This window comes from Leptonotus elevatus, chromosome 20 (assembly GCF_054856555.1).
Source record: "Leptonotus elevatus isolate MCC_2025b chromosome 20, RoL_Lele_1.0, whole genome shotgun sequence".
NCBI classification, from domain to species: Eukaryota; Metazoa; Chordata; class Actinopteri; order Syngnathiformes; family Syngnathidae; genus Leptonotus; species Leptonotus elevatus.
Window position 1 is genome coordinate 15,366,780 of NC_141258.1, and position 18,396 is coordinate 15,385,175.

General features: G+C 36.7%; 1 protein-coding gene across 1 annotated transcript in view; it reads left to right on the forward strand.

Moving 5' to 3' along the window:
• Positions 1-249: 249 nt before the first annotated feature.
• reep3b (receptor accessory protein 3b) overlaps positions 250-18,396 on the forward strand; it is a 19,042-nt gene continuing 895 nt past the window's right edge. The window contains exons 1-9 of the mRNA XM_086065292.1: positions 250-442; positions 531-586; positions 4,474-4,546; positions 7,957-8,033; positions 8,498-8,618; positions 8,703-8,816; positions 15,725-15,890; positions 17,645-17,769; positions 17,852-18,396. The exon at positions 17,852-18,396 is cut by the window's right edge and continues 895 nt beyond it. Of these exons, the coding sequence (XP_085921418.1) occupies positions 555-586; positions 4,474-4,546; positions 7,957-8,033; positions 8,498-8,618; positions 8,703-8,816; positions 15,725-15,890; positions 17,645-17,769; positions 17,852-17,923 (780 nt within the window). The 5' untranslated portion in view covers positions 250-442; positions 531-554 and the 3' untranslated portion in view covers positions 17,924-18,396. The remainder of the gene's footprint in view (positions 443-530; positions 587-4,473; positions 4,547-7,956; positions 8,034-8,497; positions 8,619-8,702; positions 8,817-15,724; positions 15,891-17,644; positions 17,770-17,851) is intronic.

Genomic DNA, 18,396 nt, shown 5'->3' on the forward strand with positions numbered 1-18,396 from the left:
AAACTAAAAACGCTAGGAGGATAACTAAAAATACATTTCACATAACATTATACAAATATTTTATACTCAACACAAGCAGAAACACAACTGCGGCTGTTGAGCAGAACATTTTACTTCCTCGTTAAAAAAAAAGCGTCACGTGAACCTGTCTAAACCTCACCAGCCAATGAAAATGTATGCATGCTGTAAACAGCCTAGATTGGCCAATAGGAGTTGGAAGAAGGTTAGTTCTTTCGCCGTGACGTCTGTAGCTAGCTGACTGCTGACAGAAACCGACAACCAGCGAGCGAGGAAGATAGCTCGTGGAAAAAGTTAGGGCAAGTAACTTACAAAAACGTTGAGATCAGTCGTTCTATGGAATTATATGAGTCATGACTACCAGAAGAGGGTAAACAGGGCAGGACATTTCAGACAAATCGAGTTGTTGAAGTGCAGCTAGCTCGTAGGTCCTTTCGAAATTTGGGCTGACCAAGCAAGCTTACTGTGGCTTGGCTACCGACATCACTTCAGCAGTTCTCTCCCTTATACAGGCCACCACTGCAGAGACAAAGAACATGGTGTCCTGGATAATTTCAAGAAGCGTAGTGTAAGTACGAAATAACAGTCACTGTTTAAAGGGAACTGAATGTGTGTGTGTTTTTTTTACGAGGTTTAGTGTAAAATGACAGTTGGTGGTAGCTTTGTTAGCATACTGGGCTAACTAGTTATTGCTTTGTCGAATCAAATTTTCTACTTTACGGTTGTAGGTTACAGTGAATGCTGTTTATACGTGTAATCATGTAACAATGTTATTATACAGTAACATGGATAATTGATATTTTCGCTACACTAAGAGGGTTGTTTATGTATGTGCCTTGTGATTTGCGAGTCAGTCGAAATGTATCTTGTTTAGTTGTTTACCTATGTAACCGTCCATATTGTGAGTCATCCATCATCTAACTTAATTGCATGCGTGCGTTACGTTGGAACATTTTATGTTGCGACATGTCTCGACTGAGGAGTGTCAGATCCAGTTGTAAATCTGAAGATAGAGGCCAACCAACCCCGATTAACTGGCTTTAATTCCACATAGAAGCGACTCTTGCCCGATGCTTCAAATATTCATTAGTTCGTGTTGTGTCATGCATTTTTCGCACATATTTCAAATATATATAATGTGAAAACAATATATTTTTTAATGATGATATTATCAGTATGTAATCCTCCACCCCTTTCAATCTGTATATTATGTTTTCAAGATTAGTCATTTTGAAAACTTTGTTTTTGGTTGCACAGGAATTTGTTGGGAAGGGCATAAGGGAGTGGTGGAAAATATGAGCCTCGTCTTTTTTTTTTTTTTTTTACCAAGCAAGACATGTCCAGACGATATTGGAGCTATTATAGATTTTGGAGCAGCGTAATAGAACCCTTTTCAATACGGAGCACAGTTTGTACGTGATTAATATCACTGCGTTACCTGGTTTACATAATTTTTAATAGGGATGCATGATAATGCTATTTTCAACCGATACCAATAAACCAATAATTCAGAAAGTGCCGATGTCAATAACCGATAAGTAAGCTAATACTTGTTCGCAAAATCAACTTAAATACAAATTAGGGCTGGGCGATTTTGCCCAAAAATAAAATCTCAGATTTTTAAACAAAAAATTCGATTTACGATTTCCCCCCCGATTTAATATTATTTATTTATTTTACATAAACCAAGAACTTAAAAAGTGTTGCTTTTATTTTATCATTTAACAAAAGAAACCATATTTCTTCTCTTGGAATCAATGTGCAAAACTTCTACCTTGAATCAAATACTTCTGGAAATGTAAATCTATGTGTTGATAAAGTAGAACACTTTTTTTTGTCAACTTTGTTTTGAAAGTGAAACAGTGCTACTTGTGTCCCTCAATATGACACAAATAAACATCACATTTTGGCTTTAATGTAGGAATCGAGGTTGAGCTTGTCATCCCCTCCAACTGTCTGCTGATTTTACAAGTACAAGTACTGTTATGTAAATTGAGGTAGCTGTTTTGCCATGACTGGCAAATTTCCTTTTAGCGTTATGTGATTGGCCAGTCCCCGGTATAAGAAAGTCTAGGCCTGCCGTAAATCGGCTATTTTACCATGATTGGTCCGCTTCACTAAGTTCACCCCCTTCTATAGATCTCCTTTCACTTTTCAATTTGTTTTGTCACTGAAAATAGGCTGTTATCAGCATTACCAGCCCACTATACAACATTTCATAAGGATTTAATGTCGCAGACGACTTTCACGGCGAGTGAAAGTAAGCTTGTCTTTCATACCGGTATGTCCTTGCAAGGCAAGTCCGTCTTGACGAGGTAGCGTACATGTTGCAACCACGCAGCGACATAAACGTGCACATTTGTGCTATTAACATAAGCTTGTAAATGTCTATAAACAATCAGGATCAAATATCTAATTTACAGCAGGCTAAAGATTTCCTCGCTCCGGCGATTGACCAATATTAGAGCCGTTCAGAGCAAAAATATCGCTAGCATTTGAGTTGCCAGTCACGGCAAAATAACCACTGCCTAAACAAATATACTTCGAGTCCTACTAAAAGTCTAACATGTACATTGAAACATTGTGTAAAGCACCACAAAGCTGAATTTTAAGCTATCTCTGCTTACAACCAGTAACTCATTTTGAAACAAAACAGACATGTTTAAAAAATGCAACAAAAAACTGCAAGGGTAACATTTTGGGGAGACAGTAAAGAAAGCCCACACTGACGACTGCCATTTCACCATGATGCATCTTCTGTGAACATGAGGTTGCGTGCATTGTGATGTCACAAATATGCGACACTACCATAGGAGAGGGAAGGGGTTTGAGGAGTTGGGCACAACTTGAGCCACAACCATAACAGATGGACCAATGTGGCATGTCTATTATTATCGGCGGATTTCTTATTCTGATTGATCTGCATGACGTCAAATTGGTCGATAATTATCGGCCACCGATATTAGCGTGCATCCCTGATTTTTAATCACTTCCAGGGCTCTAGGGTGCACCCACTTTGGGTGCCCAGGTTCCCTAATTTCACAAGTCTACTAATTTCAAAGGTGCAACCATGCAACCTGAACCAATGTTTCCTCTCAGTAGGGGACGCAGGCAAAAAAAAAAATCAAGAGATATTTTCATCAAAGTACTCAGGGATGGTATTACACCTATGTCTAAAACAAACTGGACCTGGATTCCCAAACTTGGATTCTTTGCCTGCGGTCTGTTTTGTGTTATCCTCCCCCTGCTTCCATCTGGTTGTTGGTGTGCAATGTCAGGAAGCCAGGGAAATTGACCCTGGGCCCACAGTCAAGGCCCTTCCAAAGGCAACACGTCTATTTTGTCAGCTGCACGTGGAGAGAGGGAATGAAACTGAGGAATAGGAAGGAAAAAGCACCAGCAGAGATGTTAAACAGATAAGAGTTTTAATATGATGGCCCATTTGATATGGCGTGTGATTTTTATAAACTTCTTCACTCCCTGAATGGATGTAAGATTTTAGTGATAAAGAAACTCCATTTACGTTTGGGGGGAACTGGAAATCGTGGCGTAAGGTGGGATAATTGTAGTTATTTTCCCCCAATTGACCTTTTGCACGTGACGTCACCGCCCTAATTGGAACGCCCCCTCTGGGACGCTGGACGGCAAAAGAACCACTTGCGTGTATTGTAACCATTAAATCTGGTACAGCGTAAAGTCCTTCATCTAATCAATTATCTCATAAAATGGCCATATCTTGCTGTGCGATCGGTTGTACAGATAGACAAGGGAGTAAACCAAATTTTGCTTTTTATCGCATACCTAGTGAAGACAAAAGACGTTGATGGATAGCAGCAATCAACAGAAAGGACTGGCATCCCACAAAGTATTCACGGATTTGTAGCAATCATTTTTTGCGAGGTTAGTAGATAAATGTTCATACATTTTACTAGTAAACGTACACTCTAATAACAGAGGTGTCGAATTACGTGTTTCAAATCACATTATCGAGCCAGATAGTTAGCGTCCACTCCAACTGCACGAACACACAGCTTAGTTTTAAAATGTAAAAACTGTGTTGGCGGCCCAGAATTTTCGCTCAACTCGACGCCGCTCTGTGCTCCGAAACAGACAATGTTGCGATGCGGGCTTGATCCCCAAATTGCTTTGAATCACAGGACAATACATTGACCTTATCAACAAGGTTGTGGTATACACTGTTCTGTTTCTGTGTGAAAAATTATGAGACCAGTATTACTTGTGTATAAATGCATTAAAAGGTGAGAGTACATAAAGGTAAAAACAATGGCATTATGTATGGTTGATGATTTTGTCTGATGTTTCAAGGGCCATAATTAAATCGGTCGGACCCTAAAGCAAATATCTAATAACTAAGCTGTAACTACTATCACTAGTATAACTAGTAATATCTAGTGCTACATGATTAATAATGAGCTGTATGTTATTTCCTTGCAGGCTTGTGTTTGGGACGCTGTATCCTGCATACTACTCCTACAAAGCTGTCAAGACAAAAAATGTCAAGGAATATGTAAGACCATTTACATACACACATATACATTGACATGATGTTGCTAATACTCCTATCATAACTATGGATGTAATGATTCATTCAAGCCCGATTACATTTTCAACTCCCGATTTTCGATTCGATTCAATGTTTTTTTTGTACAAAATGTTGATATAACCAAAAGATGTTTTTACTTTAACATCTACATTTTGTCCTTGTGGTAAACTTGAACTTTTTTGTAACTTTATATATATATAAAAAAAAGAAAATAATAAATAACTCGAACATGAACTAATAATTTTGACTGTTTAACTGTATTGTTGTCTTGTTATCAGTGTTTTGTGGTTAATATTCTGCCCTCGCATTACATTACCTCACCCTTACATTTAGGAGGTGCAGGTTTATTCCTTGAGGATTCGTGTTGATTCTTTTACTATTTTCCTTCACAAGGAGGTTTGTCCTTAAACTTCTTTTAATATTCTAAAATGCAATGAAATACTTGTGTGTCTTTATGGATTCTGATTTTAAATTATGTAAAGAAAGGGGTTGAACTTGATAAGCTTCTCAAACTTGCATCTTATCATATTGTGCTTTTTTTCTCTTTCCTTTGTCATGTTTTTATTGCTGTGCTTCTTTGAGCCGAATAAATATCAAATCAAAATCTAATGACAGACTAATCATATCTGTTCAATAAGTGTAACAATGCGACCCTCTACTGGACAAATAAGAAACTACATCAGTGACACGTTTTTCACCGCGAATGTAATTCAGCTGATACAGCGGCCACACACAGATGACAAATTGCCTCACACTTTTATGTATGGGGTGGTGTTTAAGGATGCTTCAGGGTATCCAAAGATTATGTCAAATAAATCGCTTCATGATAAATTAATTTCAGTTGGAGTCTCTAAGTGTTAAAATATATTTAGGTGCATATTAAGCATGCAGGAGATTTTTGCACATAATGTGCTGTTTATTAACAATGTACAAAAACATTCAAAGTATATGGAATAATTAACATCAGTGTTTAACATGAATTAAATTTGAAAGCATACATTTGTTTTGTTTAATTCGTTTAAGGAACTAGTCATATTTTGTCCCCTTATTTCGTTTCCCACAAACCCTATGAAAAATAAATACATTTGTTCCTCGTACTACTACTTTATATACAGCCACTTGATGTTATTAGTGTTATTAAATCCCCCAATTCTAGACTAAAAACGTTAGGGCGTATACATACTAAGTGTTATGTATTACTATTCTTCAAGCTGTTTTGTGTGTGATGTTTAAATATCTTATTTTGAAATATATGCTCTTAATTTGGAAGGCCCCTCCGTAGTTCTGTTTCCTGTTTCACGTCTCCGTTCGTCACTCATGCATTTATATTTAGCTTGTGCAAAACAACGTTAACTTATTGATGTCCGTCCAAGACAATTTATCCAAACATACTGTAAAAGTTATTTTAAACAGTCACTAACGTCTCACGAAGAAACCAACATGACATTGCCAAAAACATGTCATCTTGATTGGACTCGGGAGATTCTTCTTCTCCAGATTCTTAGTGAGGTGGATTTCAACATTTGGTGCAAAATAGCGCAAGCTACTGTGCAGGAGGGGCATAACAATTAGTAGGTGTCTGATTGGAAAAAAATGCTGGCAGGCTGCATTGCAAGACGTGCAGCCGGTTCCGTGTTATGTCAATCATTTGGCGCCTGCGGGGTCCAATCACATTTGAGCAGGGGCACATGCCCGGCCTCCCCTCTGGCTCCGCCAATTCTCATTACGTAAACGAGGAGCCACTTACAAAACTCAAAACAATAAATTGATTATTTACAAAGCGATAACCAAGTTTTTACTGGCGTCTATAAAGGCCCCCCCAAACAATACCAGATATTCGCAAAACGTGTCCGTCCCCAAAAAGGGTCTGGCTAGAAACGATGAAAACCTGCGCATGGCATAACAGTTAACATGGTGTCGTGATTCGTTATTTTTTATTTTTTTTACATTAATGCATATTTTAAGCAGTTTACATCGATGTTAATTTGATTTTCAATGCATCGTTACATCCCTAATCATAACCAAAATGCATTTTTGCCATTTTCGGCCGAAAATTTATGGTGGCCGAAATTTTGGTGCATCCCTAGCATTTAGAGAGATGCCAGTGCACTTCCCGACTTAGTCTTAAATTAGGAGCTCAGCATCGTTTGTGCACCCTTATCAGTCTGATATTTCTCCTTACATGCCTGCATGTAATACAATAAGTGTGCTTTTACACCAACATTTACAGGAACTTTTAGTAAATTAGCTCCTGGGAAAAAAGTTACTGTGGCCCATCGGAAAAAATAAAGGCAGTAGTTGAAATCAGTGAAGTAGTCAATTTTTTACATTTATTATATTTGTTTTAAGGCTGTAAAACCACTCACCACACACTGTACCCTTTTTCTCAGACAGGCATTAACATTTTCTCACATTTCTCTTGTTTAAAGTAACACTCATTGTTCAAACTATAGATTTTAAAGAACAGGTACACACTCCTGTAGTAAAAAAGAATGCAAAGTTGCACACAGAAAAAATCTGCATTATAGCGAGGTATATAATATCTATCAATTTGTTGAACGTGGTAAATGTAACTACACAAACGATACAATGTAGATGGCAGTACACAAAGGCCCAAAACAATGATGAAGTTAAAGCACTGAAACAAATAACATGGGTGCAAATAACAATTTTGAATTGTTTCTCAAAAGAGCACTAGGTGTTGTTTCTTGTTGCTTATTTGTTTAATGACCCACCAACCACACTGGATGAACTAACAGTATGGGACCATGTGATTAGCTGATTTGGCGCAGTTGTCATTAGGGCAGCGGCCTGATCTGTTTTGCGCCATGGACTAGTTTCAAAAACAATTTCTGTCAACAACAGCCATACTCAAATGACATGCTCTCGTCCAAAAAAAAAATAATCCCCAGAAAATCCAAATTTAATAAAAGTTAGTGGCCATACCAATTAAAATATATAGTTTTAAATAAAACCATATCATAAAAGTAGTTTTAAAATATTGTTGTTTAGGGTTTATTTTCAGAGAACCACCCATGGGCTCGAAAGTATTTTTGACCATTGGTGGCCATTTTTGAGAAAAAAAGAAAATAAATAAAAGGTGTGATATAATTTGTGTCTTATGATAAATGTATTTGTATGACTTTGACTGTAAGGCAGGGGTGTCCAAATCCAGTCCTCGAGGGCCACTATCCTGCATGTTTTAGATGTTTCACTTCTATAACATACCTGATTCAAAGACCTATTTTTGGTACTTACCCATTCTACTATCATGATTCCGGAAGTTTGTGCCTTGAGCATTCACGTTATGTATGTCCTGTATTTGACACTCAACATTACATTGTTCAGTTTGGTTTGCCGCTGTGTTCTTTTAGGTCCGGTGGATGATGTACTGGATAGTTTTTGCCCTCTACACTGTGGTGGAGACCATCACTGATCTTACACTGGCATGGTGAGTTTGCGACATCACACATGACATCACACAGTTTTACCTTTTTATTTTTTTAGTGAAGTTTGGTCATATGACACACATGAAGTGTTAGCCAAAAGGCATGTAGCATGTGCAAAGTTTTTATGCGACTTTCGAAGCACGTTTTTACCCCAAATTATATATATATATATATATATATTTGGACTTCAAACAGAATTTGGGGTAAAAACGTGCTTCGAAAGTCGCATAAAAACTTTGTACATGCTACATGCCTTTTGGCTAACACTTCATGTGTGTCATATGACCAAACTTCACTCAATAAAAAGTGATCCAAAATTAATAATTCAATTTCAGCAACACAAAAACACTACCAAATAAACAAAAATATGCCATGACACCTCATAACCAGTTATTTTTGGCAGGTTCTGATTTGGTGGCTATGCATACCTGTTCAGATTGACTCATTGTGTTTTGTCCGTTTCCAGGTTTCCTTTGTACTATGAACTCAAGGTAGCATTTGTGATCTGGCTTCTATCCCCTTACACCAGAGGAGCAAGTCTCATTTACAGGAAATGTCTTCACCCGCTGCTGTCTTCCAGAGAGAGGGTGAGGATTTTCAAAAGTCGCAACAATGCCTTTTACGTGATTGAACTTTCCTGAATAAATGTCCTGTTGATTCACTTCCTCTAGGAAATAGATGAGTATATAGTGCAGGCCAAGGAAAGAAGTTATGAGACCATGGTGAACTTTGGCAAGCAGGGCCTCAGCATTGCAGCCACTGCTGCTGTCACTGCTGCTGTTAAGGTAAGTTGTAAAATGTTATCTCGGAAGGAGATAGATTTTTCATGGAGCATGTTCCTTTTCTTCCCTGTCTGTCTATAATATACAGCTGTACTGAGAAGGATTTAATTATTGTAGTTTTGAGTCATGGGGAATGCTATAATTGTTAATCGGAGTGTTGTCACGACAATGTGTTAATTTAAAGTACCTGGGAATCGATTCTCGTAATCAGCAGTACCAATTTTCAGTACATTTGTGCAGGTGGCTGTGGTAGTAAATGTTATGGGTGGAGTAAAAAATGTATTAATTTATTAATAAGGTTAAGAAAATGGATGGATGGATGGATGGATGGATAAAGGTATAACATTTGTGAGTTAGACTTATGTTTATCCCAGTGTTTAACCTGAAGATGGTGCCACACTTGTCAGGTTTCCATCCAAATGCGCAAAACGGTCATTGAACTTATGCCCGTTTCCATCTGTTCTTCTTTTGCGAATATTGAGAGGGGACTCCGTCGCTGTAGGTGGCGGTATACACCATAGAGATGTGATCCACCACTAATTTAAAAGAAGACCAGTAAGCGACTGTGCCATGCGATGACGTCGTATGGGTTTGCTTTTGTAGTTCTTGACAAACCGTAGCGTTTCTTTGCTGTTTTCTAAAATAGCATTAATATTCGCTTCTTTAATTAAAGGCACTGTCCAACGTTTTGACTCAGAAATAAACACTTCTTCAATGCAGGATGTTTAAACATGAACTCCTTCTCAATCTACACCTCTGGGCTTCTGTTAATGTGTGGTGGTGATTTTGTTCTCAACCTATTTTCAATTTTAAATTATGCAAGTAATTAACTGATTAGAAAAAGAGGAGGATGAGCATGTGCAGTGGATCAAAAAATGTTGAAGACGTCCTCATAAAATTAACTTAACCGGTGCTCTTCAAATTTGGAGGGAAAAAAATGTTGATAAAAAAGCCTTTTTTATTAAGCGATTAATCGTGATTAATCAGAATTCTAAGATGTGATTAATCTGATTAAAAATCGAATCAATTGACAGCTCTATTACAAACAGAAATGGTTTGATTACAAACAGAAATGGTCAAAACTCTTAACAGTGCATTTAATTCCAAAATGATTTCTGTTTCACCGTCCCCCCAAACATACCTTACTTTATCGTCCGACATTGCTTTGTCACTACAAATATACGTGTAACATAATATCCGGTCAAAACATCCAACGTGTATCCGTCTGCGTTTATTCGCAAAACCTGTTTTGCATTTTCCTTTTTTCAATACGCTTCAAAATCCACCCCCTCCAAGCGTAAAAACTATTTTAGCGAATTTTGGGCCCTTTTTCGAATTTCTGGCGTTTCCATTCAATTTTATTTTCGCATTTCTTGAAAAAAAAATGCAGCATTAGTAGAAGCCCATTTATTCAGTTGATCAGCAAAAAGAGGTGATTTGATGTTGAGTTGTCTTTAAGTATTGTTCTAATACGCGATGTGTACTGTATAAATATATTGTAACAATGGTCAAAATTATTTTATTTTTTAAAAAGGATATGAAGCGTTTCACACGATTACAATAATGTAATGTCAAATGTAGTTGCAGGTCCGCATACTTGGCTCTGAGTTAGGCACAGGCCTCTGCTCTGCTAATGTTAAGCATGATGCTTCTAGAGCCTTGATATGCGTTGTTTGATTTTTAATTTAGTATAGTCATTCATGTCTCTCAAGGCTAAATTCATCTCCAAATCCCATATATACTTGAGTTGCACACCACACAAAACCAGATTTTATTTATAAAAATCAGAAGTTCACAACTGGTGTCAAGTATAAATTTACAAGAATTTCCAATTCTATTCTTTTCTGTGACTCTTCCAAAATCTCTTTATTTGTGTTGACCTGCTGGTGACATTCTGTGACACTCTATTATGGCCACTTCCCCCCAAGCATCTCTTTTGCAGCCTTGCAATGGCGATGTACTGTTGATCAATAGTAAGGCGTCAAAATGTGAAGAGCATGTTAAAGAGGATTTTTAAAGTACCAATTCTATTTGAGCTAGTAGGAAATGTTTTTGGTCAATTCATGGATCAAAGGCATGTTTGCCCTACAGCTCCTTGCTAAGGAACAGCAAGTTGTGCAGTACTGTACTGAAAAATGACCAGGCATCTGCTTTCAAATTAAACTCACCCCATCATTAATTTTAAAATATGAAATCCCTAGTATGATTCTCTTTTCTCCTTTCTATTTACAACAGTAGAAGTTTTGCAACATTTTGACTTTGAAGTTTTCAAGTTATGCTCTAGTTTAAAGTAGTGTCACGATACGATAATTATCATATTGTGGGGGGGAGGTTGGCGATACAAAAAAGGTCACAATCTTGTAAAAAAAAAAAAGAGCTCATACTAAAAAAAAAGACAAATACACACAATATTGTGCTTTTGTACATTACAGCATTGACATATTTTATAAAAATATTATAAAAATATTAAAGCATAAAAATGTGTGCTTCTTTAATTAAAGGCACTGTCCAATGTCAATGTGTGCTTGCATGCACACATTGAGTTCCTACACATGTTGTAGACTGTTCACAAGCATATTACATTCCCCTTCATCTGACAATTGGCGTGGATTTTAAACATTGAAGGGCCAAAACATGCCTTGTGAAAATTAAACTGCACTAAAAAACTAGCCACCAGAGGGTGCTAGAACTGCACAATTAGAAATCAACCCGACTTTTTTTAACAGATGTACTGCTTTAATATTGTGACATGACGATGACAATATATTGATATCACGATATCACAATATTGCCGTTATTGTTACATCTCTACCGATGCCTAGATTGTTTTTGTTTTTTGCAACATAAAAAAGCTGCGCTGCCATTGGTTCAGAGCATTCAAGGGCCAATAGGATATCTTGGCTCAGCATGTAAAGAACACGTCACATATCAGTGAATGTCGTGCCCAAGCAAGACACAAGATGCTGCATCCAAAGTCCTATATTAGAGTCGAAAATAATGGATCGGCATTTTACTTGTTAGTACTTGCCGATGCTGATACCACTGTTTTAATGCAGTATCAGGGCCTCTCCCGATACTGGTATTGCTATCAGAACAACACTAGTTTAAAGGGACTTAATTTTTTTCAAAGTACCTAATTTGCATTCGGTGGAATTTTATGTTTGAAGCCCATAATGTACAACCTGCTCCTGTATCTGTACTGTCTCTTTTTACTCTGCTTGCTTATGGCTGATTTTCTAATATAATAACTTATACTGCATGGGTCTGCCCAAAGCTGCTGCGGACAGTGACAAAAGTGAGTACACCCCTCACATTTTTGTAAAAATTTTATTATTTCGAGTTCCAGTCATAGGGAAACGCTGAAGAAATGTGAGTTAGCAACAGTGTTAGGTGTTCAGTGTAGTTTGTATACCAGTGTAACTTTACTGTCCCCTCAAAGTAATGCAACACACCCATTGATGTCTAATGAATGGAAGTGCCATTAGTCTCTCCCAGCCTCCAAAAAACAAAAAAATAGTACTCTTTAATATTATACTTTACAAAAACACACAGTAATGAGATCATTGAATAATGTTAAAAAAGATGGAGCGTGATGGAGCGGCTCTGTCAATGACTGGGCAACACAAGGCTATGGTGATGCTGGCGTGCAACATCTACACAACAGGGCACCAGTGACCACACCATTCCCACTTCCTTTACACACTAATTGTTCTCATTTACAGGTAGTTTGAAACTGACGACAAACTGTAGGCGACACGTAGACTGCTCCATACAGGAAGTCCAAATATGGGTGGCGACTAGAAATGTTTGTGTTTTATTAAATGACATGTTTTCCATTATTTTTGAGTGGACAATATTTATACAAATTGTATTGAGACTTAAATATGCTGAAAATAAAATGCTAAAATAAAAGTAACAATCTAGGGCTGATTTCATTCGTGTCACAAATATCTACACAGTAAATTCTGTAGAGTAAATTTGACTCTTTTTAGAGTGGGACCAAATAGACTCAGTTTTCGAGTAGGCTAATATTTACACTTGGAAGAGACTAAAATAAAGAATTGAAAAAAAAAGTCACTCAAGGGTTAAGGAACCATGGCCTCACGACCTTCAGCTTGGGAGACACACACTACCACTTGAGCTATGACCCTCCTATTGTTTGCTTCTCTCCAAGATGTTTTTGGTCTCTTGGAATTAGGAAGATTCCAGCTGACACGAGCGATATACTAACACATAGCAGGAGCTTTTTTTATTCATTCATTTATTTATTTTTTTCAATTATTTATTTTAGTGTCTTCCAAGTGTAACTATTACTCTAGAACTTAGTCTATTTGGTCCAACTCTAAATAGAGTCAAATTTACTGTACAGAATTTACTGTGTAGTCAATACTGCGTTCTATTTTGATTTTTAAGTTGTATGTATTTTTTTGTAACATACATACATCATTTAACTTATGATCTCAGATTTTGCACAGGTGTACTGGTTTGGTTGCTGTGTCCGTGTCTGATTTTGCAACACACTTTTACTGTATATGAATGGACTAACAATTCTTTCAGAGGTTAGGTTACATTTCACAGCAAATTTTGTCCCAATGGGCTTAACTTTCATTCCATTGTTGATGGTTCTGACAACATGATGCAGACGAATCTTTGAGTAGCACTTGTAGATATAGCATATAAGAGAATTTAATTTCAGTCTTACCGATGAAATATGCTTGTAGCATTTCTTCCAGGCTTATTACTACACACACTGGCATTTTCGCTACAGAGACAGTATAAAACGTGAAAACGCTGCAGGGTAGTCAATATCTTCAAGCTAGGCGTGCTTAGCGACTGGCAAGGCAAGATGGCTGCCGGTGGCTTCACTTCACACTAGAGCGAGTCAGCGGCATTGTGGGTCCATTCAAATAATAGTCCATAGATGTTACACAAGGAACGCTCAGGGAGTTTGCATGAATACTCAATACAATTCAGACAGAGCAGTAGTTGAACACGATAAAGCAGCAGAGCGTAAAAGTGGTGGACTAGCCAAGTATGTAATCAGTGTTTTCCACACCATGTTAATACTTGGGCGGGCCACCCAAGTAAACTGGCCACCACCCAAGTAGATTTCAAGAAAATTTAATTAAAATAAAAAAAGTATCGCGGCCAGATATGCCGCATGTAACATTAGTTAAGTTTGCTGTCACTCACTTGTGTATCATGAGGTTAGAGGAGACGCAACTAGCAGGTCTAAGATGGTCGTTTCTTCAGTGTAGTCGAATTAATATCTATATAAAAATATTTACAAAACTGTAGGGGTGTGCTAATTTTCATGAGCTACTGCAGCTACCCTCTCTTGACTGAATTTCTTCTTGAGTTTCGATACTGACCTCCTTTTTTCTCTAGGGCTTTTGTGCTTCACCAGGCTCTTCTGGGAGGTAAAATAAATAAAATAATTCAGCTGCATGGACCAAACTTTTCCACCATTTCACATCAGCATTGTTCTCCTATTCTCATGTCAAATTTCTTATAGTACTCACATTTGTCTATCCACCATCAATCCATTGTTTTTCATGAACACGTGCCAATAAACAAGTCTACTTTTATAGATAGTGTTTAAGGTTTTTTTTTTGTGTACAGTAAAAGCCTCAAGTCCACCACACATTAATTGGAAAAGCGATGTATTAGAAGATGAAGTTGTATTCACTATTATACTTGAAGACCAAACATATAATTTAATGTGGCAAGAGAATTACAGAAAATTACTGCTTTGAACGTGGTTCACCTCGGATGAAAACTTGACACAAGTTACAACTCGCTTTCTGGCTCATATTATGTTATTACTATTATTATGGACTTTCTCGACTTTACCATATTGTGCACATTGACAAATTTTAATTGTTTTTGTTTGGAATTCAGGTAGAACTTAACCAACAAACTGTTTGACTTTTCATTACCACTGCTTACGTGTACGTTTGTCAGCATGCTTTTAGCCACTCTTACTTTAAACCTAAGTTTCAACTGCTTTGGTATTGGCCACATTTCCCCAAAATTTTATGAATTACATTTATTTCACTAGGAGTGTCGAAATTAGTGTGTTAATTTTGAGTTAATTTAAAGTTTCTTTAACACCACTAATTTTTTTAACGCTCAATTAATGATCGCCCCTTACTTGGAAAGCCTGTACTTGGAATTCCAGTCACAGCGCAGCAGACATGTCCACGTCAAAATTTTGCAGTAATAAATTTAATGTTAATGCATATATTTGTGGAGACTGGGGTCAAGTTGTACTTTACAAAAAAAATTGCAGAATTTCACAAGTTGCTTCATGTTAAGATTAGATAGTTCTTAATATGAAAAGAAAAATGTACTGAGCTGTCACCAACGTCTTACAAATGTAATATGACCTCAACACTAATCAATATCACTCTCGTTTTTTACAGTACATCTTTTTAATTTTAACTCAATTTTATGAATTATTATGAAATTATTGTATCAACAACTAAAAGATGCAGCCGTATTTCTATTAGTTAAACATTTTTTCCCACTTTTATGTTCACAAGGGTATGCAAACTTTAAATTTGCGATTAATTGTGAGTTAACTACACCCCTATGCCATGTGAAATTTGGAACTTGTCCTAAAGATGGTCTGTCAAAGCTCAAACCATAGGTAAAACATTAAGATGATACGCGATAAAGCTTGGTTTGGTGACGCAGTTGTTACAGAAAACATAAACTACATAATTTTGCACGTCTACCATATATGAAAAGTTTGATTTAATACTAGTAGGAGAACCATAATGTCAATTGTGTAAAGGCAATTGACATTAACTTCCATCATTGAGGCTTTATTTATTTTATTTTATTTTTAGCTTAAGAGGCTAGTCCAATATTAAATGGTGTTTGATCTGTGGGTTTTTCTGTTCCAGGGTCAGGGTGCCATCACAGAAAAGCTGCGGAGTTTGAGCATGCATGACCTCACACAGATCAGTCAGCAAAACGACAGAGGAGAAAACCAGCTGTATCGGTACAGCTCCCATGCTGCTAATCCATCCATCCGACGATCTCAGAGTGCTGATGTTCCTGATGACGCAGGTATGCAAATGCACACACAATTCACACGCACACTTTATTATCTCAGTTTCAGATTTGTGTGTAGACCTAATACAATTTTGCCTTCACAATCATCTGTCACTTAATATGTTTTTTTTCCCATTTTAAATCATCTCTCCAGGTCTTTGTACTTAATGTTAAAGTTGTGTGCTGATGCTTTATATTTTTTAGAGAACTAAAATTAATCACAGCCAGAACATTATTATTATTATTATTATTATTATTATTATTATTATCAGATTGATACAGTGACTTTGGTGGCAGTGATATTTATATTTGAGCTCCATACATCATCAACTACAGCATTTTTACTATGCATAAAGCAATGAGCCAGTGATAGTCACAAACTGGGGAATTTTATGTAACTTCACAATAATGTTTTATGCTTTGTCCCTCTGTGTTGAGATAAGAGAGGTTCTTAGAGAGAATCAATTTCAACCCTTTTAGAACATTTCTTGTTTGAAAAAATGGCACATAGGCCATATACAATACACTGAATCATTTATGAAGAGCGATGGAGATGTGAGCTCAGAAATAATTACACCTGTCTCACCAACAGCTCTTTGCAGGACTGGCTTTTAATAAAGAATATATGCTGTGCACAAAGAGCAGGAGGATTGAGTGGATGACTCATGAAAGTGCAGTGTAAATGTGGCACCCATATCCTAAGCATAAATTGCTTTGCAGAAAACAGTGGTTACTATAAAAACATGAACATTAAATAGATGGTGTAGTAGTAGAACACTTTTTTTTGTGCTTGTCTTACTAGTTTGTTGGGCATTATTTGCTATTGTAAAAACATCTTATCGTAATGGGTTATTTAACAAAAAAATAATTGATTAATTATTTTAATAAAAAAAAATACACAGGTTCAAAATGTTTGTATATACCAAGTTATATGATATGGGACATTTTTTTTGCATAGTTGCTAATGATCTCACGTACTTACAGCAATTATTAAAACTTGCATGGAAGGGATAAATTCCGTTTCCATTTTCAGTCAGCACTTCTAATTAAAAGATGTGTCAGAATAGTTCCATGAACTGGCGTCACAGCAGATATACACTCACTGGCTGTTCCCTCTTCTTTTTTTTTTATGTCTTTATCGAATATATACAAAACAAATAAACACAAGAAAAAACATAAAAAACAAAACAAAGGCAGCAGTAGATTTCGTTTATCGCTAAAGGTACAAACCCCAATTCCGATTAAGTTGAGATGAATATTCAACAATGCCAAAAATACCAAAGGATGAGGAAGTTGCCAACACTTTGAATGATCGGCTTGATTAAGTTTCAGCTCTATACAAATTTAAAATCAACAAATGTTCTACAGATGTTTGGGTGGAAAATGTAATGTAAACACAAAATGTTGAAACCTTTTCGTGTTTGACGAATAAACATGATTTATTTATTGATTTAAAAACTTTGTATTTATTTAACTACAGAAATTCAACTTCAAATATAACTTAAAAGAACCAGAAACTGTATTCCTAAAAATTTAAAATAGTGTTGCTAATTTTCTCTTAGCCTCTCAATGGGATTTTACATTGACTGCTAGCATTAGAACTAAATTTACAAATATTAATAGTTTTTCTTTGATTATAATGTGTTTATGATTGTGAAGAACTAAAATCATAATTACATTTTGATTAATTGCCCAGTTCTACATGAAAGGAAAACTCACGTCCTCACACTTTGAAAGCCCCTTAATTGTGATACTATGCGTGTTTTCAGAATACTTTTATGACCAGGACGACAGGAGCGATGACGAGACTTTCTCTGAAGATGAGGCTGTTTCTCAGAAAGGACTCAGGCGTTCTCAGAGCGTCAAGCTGACACGGTCCAGAGCCCGTAAAGATGTAAGTGGAAGAAAGCAAGAAAAAGTGATCACTAAGATGTTGCCCAAATGTTCATTATTTGTCTGATTTCTCTCCTCACTAGACTCGATATGGCTCGTTGAAGATTAAAGGGAAGAAAAGACCAGCGCTGAGCTCCATTAACTATGGAATGTGAAGAGTCTTCTTCTGACAAACATCCATACACACTCACGGATACACTGCTGAGTAGTTAAAGATATTATCTGTCTGAAATCTGACTGTTGAATACAGAAGTGGCAAGTCCAGGTCAACAAAGTAAAAACCCCGCCACAGTTTGGGTTTAGCCATTGATGCTAGATAGCTAACTAGTAGCACCTGGGGCAAAAGCCAAACTGGTGCTTTCCAGGTGCTTGCTAGCTTGCTAGCATCAATGGCTAAAGCCAAACTGTGACAGGGTTTTTACTTTCTGGACCTGGATTTGCCACCTCTGATTGAATATTTTATATACAGTATATATTTGTAGACATTAGATATAAAAAGTCTTCACAACTTTACTTTCTGGACCTGGATTTGCCATCTGTAGCTGTGAGGTGGATGGATAATCTTGATGGGAGAAATACTGACAGATTTAGCCAGATGTGTGAAAATACTTTAGAGATAGGCCTTTTG